Below are 19,696 nucleotides of genomic sequence, written 5' to 3' on the forward strand. Positions count from 1 at the left end.
ACACCAGTTTAGGAAATATCCAATATGTTTATATAATCCAAACAACCAAAATGATGATAATCCACAGTATTGTACTTGGAAATCTTCAGTCATCAAAACAGACTTGAAATATAGTTCCTTGAAGTCGATAGCTCCGTCTGGGGCTATCACTGTATCATGAACAACAAATCCAAACAGTTCCGACTGACCGCGGCGTCGTAGGCCAGCTACGGTGTCTGGAAAACCTGTAAAACATATCTTTAGAAATGCAGGGAGTTGGCGACCTATCGATGAACCCCGCAAGGCCCCCACCCACAGGCATCAGTTCTGGAGGTCAGTGCAGGAGTCATCGGGCCCTTGAAGTCACACACGTTGCAGATCGAACTCCTCGCAGTTGAAGTCGGGAATGCCGGAGTCAGCAGGCGTCAGGGCTGCTGTGCGAAGTGCAGCGGTGCCCTCAGGTCGCAGTGCAGGCAGCGGCTCTGTGAAGGTCGTCCAGCTGCGTCCATGAGACCAGGGCTGTGGTGCAAAGTGATGCGATGCTCGTCGGTGTGTTGGCAGGTCACGGTGCAATCAGCTGCATCGTCGTTGCTGAAGCGCTGTCGTTGGCTGATGAACTGGAGTCAATGGCTCTGGCGTCGGTAGGCCAAGGCTGCGGTGCGGGATGAGGACGGTGCGTCGTGTAACTTACGAGCAGTGCCCTCGAACCACAGTGCAAGGAATGGCATTGATGGTGTGGAGCGGCGTTGTTGGATACCAGGGCAACGGCGTGAGGCGAGGCAGTGCAAAGTGCGGTACCAACAGGTCACAGTGCAAGTTGCGGCTCGGTGGCGGTGTCAGGCGTCGCCGTTGGTTGAAATCAGGGTTTACGTGGAGCGTTGCGGCGGTGCCCTTAGGACAGGAAGTGGGCAGCAGAAACGTAGGGTTTTCTTCTGTTGCAGCACAAAAGACACAGTCCCTAGTGCTGATGGCAGAAGAACTTGAAGTCTTTGCTGTTCCTGAGACTTCTTGTCCCGGGGCAGTCAATCAAAGTACTTGTAAAGCGCGCTACTTACCTGTGAGGGTCCCAAGGTGCTGAGGGGATGGGGGGGGGGTGTGTGCTGCTACTGCTCGAAGAGCCAGGTCTTGAGGAATCTTCTGAAGGTGAGTAGGTCTTGAGTCTGCCGTATGTGGGTAGGGAGGGTGTTCCAGGTCTTGGCGGCGAGGTAGGAGAAGGATCTGCCGTTGGAGGTCGTTCGTTGGATGCGGGGGACAGCGGCGAGGGCGGCGGAGCGGAGCTGGTGGGTGGGGGTGTGGAAGCTGAGTCTGCTGTTCAGGTAGGCTGGTCCGGCCTTGTGGAGTGCTTTGTGTGCGTGGGTGAGAAGCTTGAAGGTGATCCTCTTGTCAACGGTGAGCCAGTGTAGGTCTCTCAGGTGGGGGGTGATGTGGCTGCGGTGGGGGACGTTGACAATCAGTTGGGCGGAGGCGTTTTGGATGCGTTGTAGTCGTCGAAGGTGTTTGGCTGGGATTCCTGCGTAGAGTGCGTTGCCGTAGTTCAGTCTGCTGCTGACGAGGGCCTGTGTCACCGTCCTTCTTGTTTCGGTCGGGATCCACTTGTAGATCCTGCAGAGCATGCGGAGGGTGTTGTAGCAGGAGGAGGAGACGGTGTTGACCTACTTAGACATGGAGAGGGAGGAGTCGAGGATGAATCCTAGATTGCGTGCATAGTCGGTGGGTGTTGGTGCTGTTCCCAGTGTGGTTGGCCACCAGGAGTCGTCCCAGGCTGAGGGGATTGGTCCGAGGATGAGGACCTCCGTCTTGTCCGAGTTCAGCTTCAGATGGCTGCTCCTCATCCAATCGGCGGCGGCCTTCTTTCCCTCGTGGAGGTTGGTTTTGGCGGTGTGTGGGTCCTTGGTGAGGGAGAGGATGAGCTGGGTGTCGTCAGCGTAGGAGATGATGTTGAGGTCATGAAGGCGGGCCACTTGTGCGAGGGGGGCCATGTAGACGTTGAACAGCGTTGGGGCTGAGGGATGAGCCCTGGGGGACGCCGCAGATGATGTTGGTGGCTTCAGATCGAAAGGGTGGGAGGCGGACGCTCTGGGTTCTGCCGGAGAGGAAGGAGGTGGTCCAGTCAAGAGCCTTCTCTACCACAAGCCCTTCGGAGAAACTCACATAAAGTAAGTTGCAGAAAGTTCAGGCCTTTCACTGCCCAAGACAGAAACAGCCACTACAGGTCCACACAGCAAAGCACACAGCAGAGTGGTATTCCCTCCTCACAGATTCTCCAACTCTTCTTCTTTGCAGTCTTCTTGGTTCCGAAAGAGTTCTCTGAAGTCTTTTATATCCCTGAGACTTCCAGCAGGAGGCACGCTCTACTTCAAGCCCTTGGAGAAAATAACAGCAGGAGGATTAAAGTACAATCCAGTCCTTTCCCTGCTCAAGACAGGAGCAGCAAGCAGCAGGCCAACACAGCAGGCCAACAACGTAGAGCACGCAGCCAAGTTGCAGATCCTCCTGACAGCTTTTCTAGTCCTCCTTCCTGGCAGGTTCTTTAGTTAATCTAAAATACTGGGGTCTGGGCCCCAATATTTATACTCCAAAAGCCTTTGTTCTCTGGCAGCAGAGAGTGTCTGTGCTCAGCCTAAACCAGTTCTGCCCTCTCCGGTCCAGCTTCCCGGCAGGAGGTGGAGACCGTATTGGCCAAGGCAGACAGGGCCTATTCAAATGCAAGGGAAATCTTCTCCCACCACTCTAAATACAGACCGGCCCTATTCAGGTGCTAGTGAAAACTCCTCGCACTACTCAGAATGCAACCCAGGTCTAATCAGCCAGCCCTGACTCATTCAGGGAAGGCAGGACACACATCACCCCCCAAAACACGGTGGCTGTCTGAGAGAATGCACCACCCCTGCACCTGTCACTCCAAAGCCAGACTACTCAATAGACAAGCCATCAGAGGCACATAGACCGGCTAAGCAAGAAAATACCTACTTTCTAAAAGTGGTATTTTCAAATACAGGATATACAAATCATCTTTGCTAAAAGATGCATCTTTATATTCTGAGTTCAGGCATACTAAGCTTTACTTTCCTATCTGGTCCCAATGGGAAGTTATATTTATAAGATGTTATAAATTCACTCCCATGCTTTCTTATGGGCCAGATAGCCTTTCCATAGTGAAAAACGAAATTGGCAGTATTTCACTATCAGGACATGCCACACATTTCAGGGTATGTCCTACCTTTCACTTACATTTTAACCTGCTCACAGGGGTACCCTGAGCCTTCCTTAGGGGTGACTCACTTGTAAGAAAAGGGAAGGGCCTTGCAAGTGGTGCACTTGCCAAGTCGACATACATGGCAGTACCAGACTGCACACCGATACTGCAGTGACAGATCTGAGTTACCTTTGCAGGCTGCTTATGTGGGTGGCACAATCCGTGCTGCTGCCCACTAGCAGCATTTGATTTACATGCCCTGGGCACACACAGTGCACTGTACTAGGGACTGAATAGTAAAACAAATATGCCAATCATGGAAACACCAATCCAGAATACAAATTTCACAGAGAGCATATGCACTTTAGCACCGAATAGCATTGCTAAAGTGCCCAGAGTCCTTAAACCAACAATAGCAGGTCAGGAAAAAAAAGGAAGCAGCAGCAAAAAGTTTGGGGACAACCCTGCATAAAGGGCCATTTTCAACATCATTAAATTAAATTAAATTAAATTAAATATAAATATATATATATATTTTTTAGAGTACATTGACCTAGCTTGTTAGATGTGTACAGATTGCTTCTTCCTCCTGGAACCAGGCAGGGGTCTTCTTTTCGAGGCTTAATGTTATGATAAGTCTGTTGTATGCATTACTGTAATATTTTTTTTGTAGCTCCTAAACACAAGAGGCCAAGATTGGAAGCAGTCAAAAAACTGGACTTTGGCGCAAAGGAGGACTTGCCATTACCTGACCTTTCCAGTGATGACATAACTCCACCATCTTCTCCAGGAATTACTACTACACCAAGCAGCAGGTAAATGATATGTTCAGTTTAACATTACAGGTGCTGTAAGTTGTATCTAGTCGCGAATGGTACTGAATACCCGTAGGCTTAGAGCAGTAATCCTTTCAGTAAATAATGTATTTCAAAGTCTTGTGTACGACCTACAGAGATTTTCACAATGTAAGCCAATACTTCCTTTCTGAGCACACATAGTTTTTTTGCAAACCTCCTCAAACATCATCAGTTTGTAAGAGCTTAGAAAGATGACAGAGTACCACCTGACCATGCCCTTGGCCTCTGGCAGGCAATTCCATCACTCATAAGAGCTTATTTCTACTCCTGCAAACAGTTTGTTAAAACAGACTTTCAAAGTACTGGTGGTTAGTCAGCGTTAAGAGACCAAGTGGAAAATTACCAAAAATTACCAAAATTACCACATTGTATAATATTTTATCATAACCAGACCTTCATTTGCCTTCCGCCTAGCTATTAGTTTGCCACTTTCTCAGCTCCTGCAGACTGTATAAAATATTTCCATTACGTTTGATGAGTCCATGTGACTTCCAAGGCCTTGGGGTTTGCTAATGCAAATAATCCTGAGTACACATTTCTCTTAAATACAGTCATACTCTTTAATATGCTTTCTTGAGTGAAAGTTATGCAACATTTCATTTAAAATTTACTTTAACCCTGCCTTTATTGCACTGCCTGAGTAATCAATGAAGCCATCTATTCTCTGGAAATCAGATCTCCCTCTGTATCCGGGAATTCATTGAGTGGGTGAGTAATTGATGGCATCTTGCCCAAATGCTTCAGTTGCTCCTTTACATGTGAAGCACTTGTTTCCCTAGAATCGTAAAGTTTCAGTGACTTGTCCATGCCCCGGCCCACCTCTATGAGAGAGTCACTATTCACGTAGAAATGCTCTAAGCCTGGCTTAAACATATATGCAATTGTTCCCCTCTACTTCACAACACTGCCAGTATAATACACTCTCTAGTCAGAGTTTTTGTTTTCCATCGCCAGCAGCCACTGCTTCCATTGATTCAAAGCCTTTTCCCTGCCTTTGTCACACTGTTTGTCACTAGAAATACAAAGTTCTTGGCTGCTGAACCTCTGGAGATAAGTGACATGGCTCCACTGCACATGACCCCCATGACGAGAGAACGTAAGCGGGTTCAGAAGCGGCCACCTGTCTTTGAAGAGTATATACATGTCACCTCTGCTGATGGGAAGAGAGTCTATATGACTTTAAAAGAAGATACCCAGGGCTCGGAATCAGAGGTGAGTCTGGATGGGGTGTCAGGTAAGCACTGGCACAGAGGCCCTATGAGCATGGTAAGGTCTCCTCTGGTAGGGATAGAATGTGGAAGTATGAAGACAAGGTACAATACATCAACAAAGGTAGGTTACTGGGCTATGAAACACAGGAGCCACCTTCACAGGAGACTTCATAATATAGAGGGATAAAGACACAAGAAATGTGGGATGTAGAATTTGGCGAAATACTGAGTAAAACTGATTTGTGATGCTGCACACAGTAATAGGTAACTGGACAAGGGAAATAATGTGGAGCTTTTTGACACTGAAATAGTTATTGAGATTTGGCACATAGTATATTATATGGTATATTGCAAAACTTTGCAGCCAAACTCCTATGTAATAAAGGCAAGTTCGATTCTGCCTCGGACTGCCTAAGAAAACTTCACTGGCTGCCCATGCGCCAAAGGTCTGTTTCTAAGCTGCTCTGCCATGCCCATAGGGCCCTCTATAAAACTGGCCCCATCATCCTTCAGGGAAAGATTGAACTCTATGTCCCCACTAGGAACTTGCGCTCCCTGCAGTCCGCCCTAGCAAGAACTAAGCGCGTATACAAAGTTAGGACTGGTGGACGCTCATTTTCCTATCTGGCTGCAAAGAAATTGAATGAGCTCCCCCTTGACTTAAGGCTTACCACAAATTACCTCCTGTTCCGAAAGAAATTAAAAACCCACCTATTCCCCAAATGTTAATGTTCATCTCAGTACAGTTCGCAGTAGTCTCAGTACTGGTATAAGCGCCTTGATATCCCTCGGGATGAGTGTTGCGCTCTACAAATACCACAAATAAATAAATAAATATTGGACCAACAAAAGGGAGTCAGCAATGTATTTTGGACATGGGGAAGAGTATGTGGTTTGTGGAATGAAGAATTAAGAATATGGAACATTGGCATAAATACTGGGTGTAGGATGCAGAAAAGAGTATATGGGTCTTTACACAGGTAAGAATATGTTGTGTAGAACATAGGGAAGAATGTGTTGTTGAACAAACAGACAAAGGGGTGTGAGTCACAAGCATGAATTTGTAGTGTAAGCCAAAGAGAATAATATACAGTGTAGTACATGGAAGAATAAGTTGAGTAAGACAGAAGTAAGAACATGGGATATGGGACATAAGCAAGAATATATGGCGCAGAACATAGGTAATGTGTGGTGTGAGGCACAGGGAAGAATAGAAATTGGGAGCCCCAGGGAAGAATATTTGGTGTAACATGTCGAAGAATGAGGTATAGCACACAAAGCATATGGAGCGTAGGCCTCCAGAAATAAACGGTGTTGGATTCAGGGAAGACTCTGTTACATTATTTGTTTTAGTACATATAGATGTATATGAACAATATATTGCAAGCTGGAGAACTGTATTACCCGTCCTATTTCCACATACCATGAGGATATGAATATGTTCTACCTTAACCGCTCCCCTTTGCTGACTTAAATACTGCAACTTCTTGAACTTTTTTCATTTTCTACTCTGCAGCTCTCCAAAGCTGGTGGCTTTGACTGGAACGGCGAGCGCCAATTGCACTTACTGGGCGTGCCTTTCTCTTACCTGAAAGAGCAGGTTGCTGATGAGGTGAGTGTGATGCTGTTATCAAAATGGCCATTTCATTGGCCCCTTTTATCACCCCAGTGACACAAGATTTCTGTCAAGTAGCTGAATGTTAATTTAAAAAAATGTATACATATCCTTTCCCAAATTACACTTAGGATTGGAAAACTGGAATACGGAATTTGCAAGAAGATGTAACAGGATGATGTGCAATTTATGGCAGAGTCATAGGGGCGCTAGAAGAGGTCCAGCTTTTAAGTGCTTTGAGGTTCTAGACCCAGCGGGCCAGTGCAGGATTGGAAACAGGTCTGTTCAGATTCTGAAGCAAAATAAGTAGTTGATCAGAGGAGCTATGCTTAAGATGACTGGTCTAATATGAGTCTTTGCTGAAACACTTAAAAGCGAATAACAAATGAGAGTCTGGGATGGACTGTATGGGGTCTGCATCGGTTTGGCCTACAATATATAGCATGGCTCCATCTGGTGAAAAATGCAGACCAGAGATCGGAAGGTCTTCGATGCTCGGAATGTGTGTTTTCATGCTTTGGGTGTCTAAGCACTATTTGCCCCATCTATTCACTAGACAAGAAGACTTGCATTGTTTTGGTAAACAGGAAGGAAATCAGCAACCTGAATTATTGTGTTAAAAAATACATATCCTAGTATCAAAGTAACTGAATATCATGATAAACCTTTGCTTCGTTCACACACGGGTATATAAGGAACATCCTGGTGACTAACTTTCACATACATAAACACATAACTATTGACTGAATCTTCTTTTGCTTCCACAGTGCCTATATAGTCACATGTGGGAAAAGAGGAAGAAAAGCGCAGTAGAAAGCATCGGTCATCCCAACAGGGCCAGGCGTTTTACCCTTTGGTAGAGCCCTTAGATCCCGCTGCAGTTCAGCAAGAGTAATAGGGGCCTCTAAACGTTCCGCGTGGGTCGGGTCAATAGGGTCCCACGCACAAGAGTACAGATAGGAATCTATAGGCCTGCAGTGAGCATTGTCCTCCGAATAGAGGGTTTGGTAAAAACCATGAAAGGCCTGCAGCCTCACCTGTTCAGCAGTAACCCATCTACCATCATTGGTCTTAATGTTAGCTATATGGGTATGAGAATGCTGCTGGCGTAATGTACAGGCTAGGAGTGCTCCCATTTTGTTCCCCCCTGCATAATAACACTGGTTTAAAGCAAGCAAAGAACTTTCTGCTATATTCGTTCTTTGGGTGCTTAACTGACCTTGCAGCAAGACCAGCTTATGCGAGAGCCACGTAGAATGGTGAGTTTCACATAGCGGCCATTGACGTCATGCACCGTCTTCATTACGTTAGTCCCAAAACCCGTCTTACACAGGATGATCACTCCTGCTGTCTTAATAGGGGCGTGTGCGCTGAAATAGTGAGGGTATTTTGGGTGACGCTGCAAGAAGCGTTCTCCTTCAGGAGATGAGTCCCTGCAAAAACCCAACCTCCCTGTCTTGTTTTCTCGAATTTAGGGACATTTGCCAGGCTAGCCGATGAGGAGCGTAAACCCCTTCCTGGGATGTATCTTTGAAAACAATTTTGCGGAAGGATTTGTCCAAGTCCATGAAGAGCTTTGAAAACAATGCATAGAGATTTAATCGCAATTCTCTGCATGACTGGTAACAGTCCGCTCCTTAAGGGCACCCGAGGTGGGCGACCTCCTAGAACGATTCAGAGACCGTTTTGCAACAGCAGCCTGAACTCTATACAATCTATTTATTCAAAAATCAGAGACACCTAGGAGGAGAGAGTTACAATATTCAAGCTTACACAGGATCACTCTACGAATGATCAACGTTTTGGTATGAGGTGGCAGCATGGGAATACGTTTCTGCAGGCCCAGAAGGAGCGAGAAACCGGTCCCAGCTATTTGTGTAGTATGAACTTCAAGGGTCAGGACCGTTTATTATCAAAATAAGACTCCTAGTTTCAAACTGAAATGGAGGAGGTGGGTTTATCCTTTACTAGAAGGGACGTAAAGTTTGTGGGAAGATTCAAAGGAACTTTATTTGCCCAGAAGCATATTAACTCTGTCTTGTCTCCATTATATTTAAGGGTATTGGAGTTCAACTACAAGGCAATATCCTTCATGCAATATGGACGGCGTTGCCTGCTGTGTGATGGTCACTGACTAAACACAGGATCAGCTGGGTGTCGCCTGCATAATTAACTAGTCTGATGTTGTGGGATTTGATAAGAGTCACAAGAGGTCTCAAATACAGGTTGAACAAAATGGGACTACGGGCAGATCCTTGGGGAACTCCATGTTTTACTTCCCTGAAAGCAGATCTAAAAGGTGAAAGGGCAACAGCCTGGCTGCGTTCAGATAGATACGAACACATCCATTTCAAAGCTGTCCCTCCTACTCTGGCCAGGGCAAGTCTATTTAGAAGGATGCTATGATTTACGTTTCGAAAGCGGCAGAAGAATCGGAATTGCAGATTGGCCATGATCAAATAGCATCCAAAGCTCATCCATGGCAGTGAGTAGAGCAGACTCTGTCCCATGTTCTGGTCTAAAACCAAACTGCTCCTGTTCTAGTAGATTGTGTTGATCAAAATAACACTAGAGTTTTTTTTGCCGATATACCGTTCCAGAAGTTTTATGGGGAAAAACAGCAATGATATTGGTCTGAAGTTCCCGAGGGCTGACTGATCCAGGGAGGATTTGTTGAAGATGGGGTAACTACTTGTCATTGAAAGGAAAGGAAGGATTTCAGCCATGCTAGCGCTGAGTGGACAATACCATAAGTTTTTATTCGGTCCCCTCGAATATCATGGGATTCTGTGAAATGCATGCGCATAAAACATTATTGGCTTGGATGCAGGAGTTTCGCCATTACAATGAAGGAAGTCAATTACCAATAACTAGTTTCTCAGTGATTTTACTGAGACAGGGTAAAAGATTGAAGGGACCAAGGTTAGAAAGGATCTCGGTGTCAAAGAATTTTTGGAGGGGTTTGACTGCTGCGATTTTCTAAGTTGAAGGTACTTCTGCTTGTGCGAGTGAAGAATTTATTATCTTATTAATAATCGGGTTAATGGTGTCAATGATCGCATGCGATACCTCTTGGGGACATGGGTCAAATGGAGATCCTGACTTACAGGAGAGAGTGGCATGATGTGACTTCCATACTGATGTTTTGAAAAGACGAGAGTGTCGGTCGGTCATCCAGATCCTCTGTATGTACTTCGATGCCAGAGGGAGGGGTCATAAAGTGCTGACTCACACCCTCTCCTCACCATCCACCAAATGGAAGTGCTTATGTAAATCGAACCAGCAATACCTTTCCAATAAGGTCTTCAAGGACGTTGTAAAGGTAGCTCTGCCACCATTCTTCCTCACTTCAATGTCTGGGTCTCTCACTCTGGCTTCAGTAATGAAGTCAACATACTTTCACTGTCTGGGGATCCTGTATCCACCCTCCCTCTTTTGCTATGCTAAACAAGTGCCATCCAGAATGGATCCAGCTGGCCCTGGCACTCAGACTTGCTGCTACCATACATGTATCACTCATCTAACATGCACATTATGCACCCTACAGAGACACAGAATGTCAGCACAAGGGCCTGGTTTACATCTAAGCGGAACTATATATGTGAGACCCACCTAGAATTTAAGCAATACCTGCTCAGGGGTATCCATCCTTTAAAGTCGGTACGCTGCCATCACCATTTTTATGTCCGTTGCCTAGGACATGGACAGTGGACCCATTTCCTAAAACAAGGCATGCTTGGAACAAAACCTCAGGTAACAGAACAGGTTCTAGACCTTGGCTTTAGCTTGGACAAACGTAGGCTTCAGCATACGCCAGATTAGCATGCTATAATAGAATTTGAAAAAACATATACCAGGTTGTCATGGAGTTGGATTACTCATGGTAAGTATACATGCTCGTTTACCATGCAGTGAACATTCCCAACCTCGGCATTGTTCAATCGAGTTTTTAGTCTGAGATTCTTTTTTAATCTTGCACAAAATCTCAAATGGCATTTTCATACATGTAGTGGAAGAGGAAAAAGCTTGTTTGTGTTTTTTAGTTTATTACCATGATCTCTTGGATGCTTGTGACTTGTTGAGTAAGGGCAGCCAATCAGCATCCCCAATCCTACAGTATTCCAGGAAATGCTCCTCACTGGTCCTTCTCTAATTGACTAGTCCTGTCACTGATGGTATTACTCATGTCAGCCCAGCAGTCCTGCTGATACACGTTCTCTTATTGGTGGTAATGGTTTGGCACTGCCTGGTGCATTGCAAAGTACACTCAATCCTTGATCGATCTGCTGCCCTTCTATGTCTCTCCCATGCTTCATTCCCACCACAGCCCTACTTAGAATCTATTACTACAGAGATAAAACAGTGTAGCTTAAAAAAATTATTTAGACCTGTCATTCAGTCCCTGTTAAAAAGGACCCTCAGCCAAGGTGGGATAATGGAATATAGTCTGTGATGTAAAGGGAACCAATAGACAATCTGCTTGAAAAGCACTTTGCTTCCAGACCCATGTTTTCTAAGTAAATACAATGCTTTGTTTTTTTCTTATCTGTTTTTTTAATTCTGGGATGAGGGGATGGGACAATGCCCCAAAATGGGTTATGTGTTTTTTAATTGCCCTTGCAAGTTACTCGTTATCTACCCCTCTGGTGTTTTTACTGTCACAGTTTTTGATTGTCTAACAATATGTTATATTGTTGTACATGGGTGAAATCCCCACAATATTTTCTTCCTTTTCCCGAGGGATTAACTAATGCCTATTTAAAAATAGATTTAAAATCATGCTGTAATATCTAGGGTTTGCCAAGTAAAGCATTGATATTTACATGCTTGAATTAGACACAGTTTCCTTACACCTTTTTAAGGGTACCAGTTTATTTTGGCAGCAATCTACATTTCTAAAATTGTGCTTGCAAGATCCAAGTTTGCCCCACTGATATCAACAGTTGTGTTTCACATCACTTTAATTACAACCATTTATATTTCCTGTCCCACAAATGTAGATGGGCTCTAAAAATAACTTTGGCCTTAGTTTTTCTGTATTTTGTCACAGCTTATTCTTTCATACAAATGATTGTATACATAATCAGCCACTTACTACTACAGGTGATGTGTTTAAAGACCTAATCACTTCTGTGAAAGGATCACAGGCTATTTAGGACTTGGCTTCATCCTACCCATTTACCTGCTCAGCACCCCTGAAGCACAATGTCTGTAAAGGCTCTTCTGGTCGTTCCAGCATAACTTGGTTCCCTCTTTATCAAGCAGTAAGTTCCTATGCATGAATCTAGGGCCTTATAAATGTCATTTGTAGTGTTAGTGATAATATTTAACTTTTTGCCTAGAAAGTGCAGTTTGTCGCTCAGAAGACTTCCTGTTTCAAATGTATTTTTTGTCTTCCAGCGCCGAAGACAGATTTTGGAAGAATCGCAGCGCTTAACAGAATTACTGAACAGGTGAGACTAGACATGTTTTCTGCTGCCACATAAGCATGCACCTGTGGCTCTAAAAGAAGATTTAGAATTTGCAGTGAACACATCTAGAATCATGTGTGTGCAACGGTATCACTGAGCCACATCCCCTCTGTGGAGTTGATGATTTTCAAGGCCCCTATCACGATGATATATCACAGAACCTGGATTGTACAAACTCACCTGAAACCAGAACAAACACAACATTGGCTGCCATTATTGGTAATTGCCTATCAGGGCAATATGTGCAGGGTGTAATCTAAATCATCTCATATTATGGAATTCTATTTCCTCCTTTGAACAGTAAGTAAGAGCAATATAAAGTACTTGACCTCCTGCTTGCTTTGTCTGACAATCATGGTGTATACTTTGTTCAGGCGATAGAGCTTCACTTTAAAAAAATACACAGTTGCCTTTTTGTTTCTGTTTCTTGAAGGCCAAATCCAAATAATTAGAAAAACCAAAAGGTGACGAGTGAAATGCTATATTATAGCTACTAGTAACTACTTGAGTACATTCCAGTCCATCATTTTTTGCCCACAGTTCCGTTCCAGATAGAGACCAGCCATATGCAAATTTGTCTTAGGAACAGTAGAACCAGAAACATCAGACTGGCTCCCTTGTAGATGGGATCACAAGCGACCCCTGAGCAGTTTGGCGTTGTCTGTTCCTGTTCAGAATGGTTGTGGCCTGGCAGGTCAGGCTCAACTTACCCCATTGGGCCAGAACCAAGATTAAGTTGCATATGGGCGCAAAACGTGGCCTCTGTAGTGGTTCAGTGGGTAAAAAACAAGTGGCTTGAATGCAGCCACAAGTGACTTCTAGGGGCTGAGACTTTTGCAGGCATACTCCCATCAACTTCTGTTGTTGTAATGTTTTGGCTTTCCCATAGGATTTAAGCTGCACATCACTGATAAAACCCAATGACATTGCAGCTGGTATGGTGTTCCCCTTCAGAGGGGATGTGGCCTGCCAGTCTAGGTTGGGTTGTTCTTAATGAAGTTGGTCTAAGACTGATTTGCATATGATTTGGGGTTTCTAAGTGGGACAAGAAAGCATGTACTGTAATCCAGCCTTGAGAGACTGCCAGTGGCAGAGGATTTAACTAACATTCCATCTCTCATCTTTTACACCGAGCCATTTCATTGTTTTAGGGCAGAATTTACAAACTGCTGACAGCTCACCCAAAAACCTGTTTGGATTTGCTAAGCATGCATAACGTGCTTTGCGTATGCATTGCCCGGAAGTGTTTATTTACATAGGTGACCAACTTACGACTATTTCTGAAAACTTACACTTTTACTATTTCTGTTCGTTGTCCTATACTACATTGAACACAGTTATCACAGGAATGCTGCCTCTTCCTAGAAGTATTCATGAATTTCAAACAGATGATCTTCACCTCACCAATTTTGCTTCCCTTAGGTGGAAGTTGGGTGTTTTTCAGTAAGACTACAAAAGGGATCTGAAAGCTTTTGCGAATGTCCAAGCCCTAGAGCGCTATTCTGACGCTCGCTTCCCTTCATGGATGCACTCATTGAAATTCGCACCCCTCTACATTTAATTTGTACCCATGATTATGTGTCCATACTTAGATTTGTTTTGTGACAATATCAATATAAAGTCGAGCTGCATTGACCAAGTTGTCTAATCCATCTTGGTGGATCTCTCTAATCCTAGCTTTTTTGGAAGTTTTTTCTCTCTAGGTTCTTAAGCACACATTTAGAGAGGAACTCGACTCAGGCCACACCTACCTGAGCAGTTGCATCTCCTTCCACTAATCACCCAGACAAGAGCGTAGCTATACTAGCTTGAGCGGGGTTTACTGGGGTAGATTAAGTTGTTTTATGCTCTTCGTACCTTTGATATATGGCTTGCAGGGCACAGGAAGACAGATGTGAAAGCTTATAAACACTGCAAGATCAATTTACTATTACATTGGTGTGGGGTGAAAAGGGTGCCAAAGAAGCCATAAATGGCTACAGACAGCAAGATAAATTATTAAAATGGCGAAAAAATAATTAGAAAATCAGGAAGTAAGGAAAGTAGACTACAAATAACAATAGAAAAAAATAAGTGAGATGGAAAAGAGATAAGGAAAGAGATGTAAAGGAAGAAAGAGGAAAAATAACAAATAAATGAATGATAGAAAGAAGGGCATCAAGTAGAGAAGGAAGGGGGCAAAGAAAAATGGAAGGAAGGAAACAAAGCATGAAAATAGAATGAGATAATGGAAAAAATACATTAGAGACATGGATACAAAAAGAAAGAAGGGGCAAAAGAAGGACGGAGGTGTTAAGTAAAAAAGAGACAATAATAGAATGAAAGAACATGGGAAGTAATAATGGAAATACAATAAAATATAGGTATAAAAGACTGCTAGAATGATGGACAGATGCAATAAAATAATGGACAGAGGAATGAAAGATGGAATCAAGGAATTAAATGGTGGAAATGGGTAAAGAGAATAACAAAGTATGAAAGTGATGTGTAAAGAAAAAAGGAAAGAAGATGGAAACAAGCATTTACAATGCAATGGTTTTGCCTTTGTTAAAGTTAGAGCTATTGGCATTGCTCATGACATTATTTTGATTTATGTTTTTTAACATAAATAAATGGCATTGTCATTTACAATGCCACTAGCTTTATCTCTCGCAAATTACACACACACAAACACCCACACAGAGCCCCCCCACACACACACACACACACAAAGCCCCCCCCCCACACACACACCCACACAGAGCCCCCCACACACTGCGAGCCCCACCCCACACACTGTGGGCTCGCTGCGAGCCCCCCCCGCAGGCAACAGAGGCACGAAAACAGGGTCACAAGCAAGCAACAGGGTCACAAGCAAGCAACAGGGTCCCAAGCAAGCAACAGGGTCACAAGCAGGCAACAGAGGCACGTAAAGAGGGCCACAAGCAGGCAACAGAGGCACGAAAACAGGGTCCCAAGCAGGCAACAGTGGCACGAAAACAGGGTCCCAAGCAGGCAACAGAGGCACGAAAACAGGGTCACAAGCAAGCAACAGGGTCACAAGCAAGCAACAGGGTCCCAAGCAGGCAACAGTGGCACAAAAACAGGGTCCCAAGCAGGCAACAGTGGCACAAAAACAGGGTCCCAAGCAGGCAACAGAGGCACGAAAACAGGGTCCCAAGCAGGCAACAGAGGCACGTAAAGAGGGCCACAAGCAGGCAACAGAGGCACGTAAACAGGGTCACAAGCAGGCAACAGAGGCACGAAAACAGGGTCACAAGCAGGCAACAGAGGCACAAAAACAGGGTCACAAGCAGGCAACAGAGGCACGAAAACAGGGTCACAAGCAAGCAACAGGGTCACAAGCAAGCAACAGGGTCACAAGCAAGCAACAGGGTCACAAGCAGGCAACAGAGGTACGTAAAGAGGGCCACAAGCAGGCAACAAAGGCACGAAAACAGGGTCCCAAGCAGGCAACAGTGGCACGAAAACAGGGTCCCAAGCAGGCAACAGAGGCACAAGCAGGCAACAGAGGCACAAGCAGGCAACAGAGGCACGAACACAGGGTCACAAGCAGGCAACAGAGGCACGAAAACAGGGTCCCAAGCAGGCAACAGAGGCACAAGCAGGCAACAGAGGCACGAAAACAGGGTCACAAGCAGGCAACAGGCACGAAAACAGGGTCACAAGCAGGCAACAGAGGCACGTAAAGAGGGCCACAAGCAGGCAACAGAGGCACGAAAACAGGGTCACAAGCAGGCAACAGGCGGATCACTTATAACAAACCAACTCTCCCCTTTTTTCCCGAACTATCCACCACTTCTTGCTATACGCTATTTCAGGCCCCTCATTCTCACGGTCTCTGAACCCCACACTTTTCCCAGTGTTGAGTTGAACATTTCTTCCTCCCATGTACTGCAGAGAGAGATAGCGACACAGGGAGGGGGAGCAGATTAGGGGAGATAGTGACACAAGGAGGAAGAGTAGCACAGGGGGAGATAATGGCAAAGGGAGGGAGAGTAGTGCAGCAGGAGATTGCGACACAGGGAGGAATAGCAGCGCAGGAGGAGATAGTGACACAGGGAGGGAGAGCAGCGCAAGGGGAGATAGCGACAGGGAGGGAGCCGAGAGTAGCACAGGGGGAGATCGTAGACGTGGCCTGGTGATGGCAGACATACCACTTCGGACTCCACCAGCCAGGTGCCAACCAGTGCCTCAGTGCCACACCCTGCGAATCACTTACTGCCTCCCCGTGCATTAAAGCAATGCGCAGTACAATGCTCTAATATAAATGTCCAAATAAAACATAAAATAAAAAAGGCATCATATTTTAAAGAGTAAAACACCCACAACTCACGTGAACAGACGAGTCTCTCAGACAACCCACGCACAGCACAAGCAGGGCACAGGCATACACAACACACAACAGCACTTACAGGCCCACACGACTCTCAAACACACAGACAGTGCAACACTCGCAGAACATAGACAGACACCACAAAGAACAGCACACCCCACAGACCCACATACAGGACCATCAATATATACACGTAGGAAACAGGACATAGACAAAAAACAGCACAAAACACACACAGACAACCCATCCGATTTAGAGGTAGCATATACAGACACAACACAACGAGATGCACACTAGACACACAAATCAGCAACATGATGCAGACCCCTGGTGTACAATTCAGATTTACACAAAACAGAACACACGTAATGCAAAACGCTGGGTGGCACAAAGCTTGTTTCCACAGACACCACTGATGCTGAGACCCCGCCCCCACCCCTTCCCCACCTGGCAGCCTCCATGGTAGGTTCCAGCAGTGCTGGGTGGCACGTGGCTTGTTCCCACAGTCACCGTTGGTGCTCACAGAAGCCCCCTGCCCGCCTCATGTGGTAGGTTCCACCAGTGCTTGGTGGCACAAGGCTTGTTACCACAGACACCGCTGCTGCTCAGAGAAGCCCCCCCCCCCCCAACCTACCTCATGTGGTAGGTTCCAACAGTATTGTGTGGCACCAGGCTTGCTACAACAGACACGCTGCTGCTCAGAAAGCACCCCCCCCCCCCAACGCGCAGCCTCGGTGGTAGGTTTCAGCAGTGATGGGTGTCACAAGGCTGGCTACTACAGACACTAACAAGTGGCTGTATCACAGTGTCAGACATCGCTGCCCCATGCACAGGTGATGGTGGCTATAGACGCGCCCTGCGCTGTCATAACAAGAAGCGGAATCTACGTCAGTCACTCGGCTGTGGTACCACGATGCCCAAGGTCACGCGGTGGATCGTCGTAAGTGGCAGCTCACTGGGACTGCTACAGTGAGGGGTGGGCCAAACCGACCCCACCACCGCGGCTAGTGAAGGGGCGAACTGGGCCGGATTTTACCCCTTCTCATAACCACCCCCGGGACGAGAGTTCCGCACATGGTAATCCCGCTTTTATGGGGTTGTGGACGATTTGACGGAAATGGTCCGTGGTCGCTCCTCATCTGCATGGCAGCGGAAGCAGTCACAGCGCAGTGAACTTCCCTAATGGTTGAGGTGAAAGTGCTGTGTCCACTTCCTGTTAGAATGTTCCAGACACTCTTTACCGTAATGTTGCTACACCCCAAGGCTCGAACATTGGCCGAAGATGGGCCGAATCTATTTTGCGGCTAATTCAGCGTTTACGGGTTCCCCGGCAGGCGCAGCATGCACCCCCCTCTTGAATTGCCACCCCCTACCCGACTCGGGGATGCGCTCTCGAAACGTAGTACTTAACACCATCTTTACAATAGCTCGCTCATTGAAAAAGCTTCCCGGTGCCTCCCACGCATCTCCCCAAATGCCCAGAAGGTGGCAGCAGAGGCTTGTCTGGTTTCTTCTTTCCGGCTGAAGCGGGGGCTCCCATCCCCCCAAACAGTTCCAATAATGCACAAAAAGGAATAACACGCGGTTAAGGACTTGTCTTTTCCCACAGCAGATCAGCCGCAGCAGATTCTAATAAGTACAGATGAAGAGGGACCCGCGCCGGCAGCCACCTGGAAGGGACCCCGTCATGGCCGCCGAGGGCATCGCGCTTTCTGGCCGTAAAACTCGAAGCGGAGGCGGCGGGTACAAAGTTACACAAACACCTCCCTACCTGAGCCCGCCGCTCAACACCTGCAAGAGACAACAGGTCAACTAGGATTATAACAGTTGAACTTGTATAGCGCGCTATATTCCTCCCGCGAGTCGAGGCACTACAGAGCTCCATAATGGACCCAGCGAGAACCAAATACATCCTAGCCTTTGTCCTAAAGATTGTATACAGGCCCCTGCAACAGGTGCATTAACTCAATGAGCTGTCACACAGACGATGAGCTCATGGCTAATGTCACTAAAAAGTTAGAAGGTGAATAGGTTTTAGTCAAGGGCTCTCGTTCTGGCCGTAAAACTCGAAGCGGAGGCGGCGGGTACAAAGTTACACAAACACCTCCCTACCTGAGCCCGCCGCTCAACACCTGCAAGAGACAACAGGTCAACTAGGATTATAACAGTTGAACTTGTATAGCGCGCTATATTCCTCCCGCGAGTTGAGGCACTACAGAGCTCCATAATGGACCCAGCGAGAACCAAATACATCCTAGCCTTTGTCCTAAAGATTGTATACAGGCCCCTGCAACAGGTGCATTAACTCAATGAGCTGTCACACAGACGATGAGCTCATGGCTAATGTCACTAAAAAGTTAGAAGGTGAATAGGTTTTAGTCAAGGGCTCTCGTATTAGCCAGCATAAAATAGTAATTTGTTTTTTTTCTGTATAGCGCCTGCTAGAACAGCCGTACATCATTGCAACGCGGCACATCAGTGCGTTGAATGAAGAGGTACTGTTCGGTACTGAGGACCTGCATTTCTTTCATTTAAAAAGAACAGTTCCTGCACTTCTCAGCAATGCATGAACTCGCAGACTTTACCCTTCAGACCTGCCTCGGGTCTGTCACTCAGCAATGCATGAACTCGCAGACTTTACCCTTCAGACCTGCCTCGGGTCTGTCACTTGAGGTATACCACAGTTCACATTCCATTGAGATATTCGTCCAAATTTCAACTAAAATTCCAGCGCTCAGTTGTACACTTTTACAATTGCCCTATCTACACGAACTCCCACCTTGCTACCGTCACATGCCCCTCCCCCAATTTCAATCGGCGTTTAAAAATGCAAATTATTTTTTATTTAATGATCGTTTGAGTTCTTCGAAAACAGGAGGGGAAAGAACAAAGCCACGCATTTTAGGGAGAGATAGTCACTGGCTCGGTACAGGGGGAGGAGAGACGCAGAAGTGCCGGCAATGCCGGAACAGATTCGGGGGCGTTCCCGGCTTTCGCCTGACGTCGCGTGACGTCGGCAAAAGCCAAAGAA

The 19,696-nt window shown here is 46.1% G+C and overlaps 1 protein-coding gene across 1 annotated transcript in view; it reads left to right on the forward strand.

Annotated features, from left to right (window-relative positions):
- Nucleotides 1-19,696, forward strand: part of CHTF18 (chromosome transmission fidelity factor 18) — a 314,022-nt gene that overhangs the window by 22,404 nt on the left and 271,922 nt on the right. Inside the window, exons 3-6 of the mRNA XM_086940533.1 lie at nt 3,849-3,990; nt 5,049-5,244; nt 6,760-6,855; nt 12,259-12,311. Coding sequence (XP_086796659.1) covers nt 3,849-3,990; nt 5,049-5,244; nt 6,760-6,855; nt 12,259-12,311 — 487 coding nt within the window. The remainder of the gene's footprint in view (nt 1-3,848; nt 3,991-5,048; nt 5,245-6,759; nt 6,856-12,258; nt 12,312-19,696) is intronic.

The sequence above is a fragment of the Lissotriton vulgaris genome, chromosome 10, assembly GCF_964263255.1.
Source record: "Lissotriton vulgaris chromosome 10, aLisVul1.2, whole genome shotgun sequence".
NCBI classification, from domain to species: domain Eukaryota; kingdom Metazoa; phylum Chordata; class Amphibia; order Caudata; family Salamandridae; genus Lissotriton; species Lissotriton vulgaris.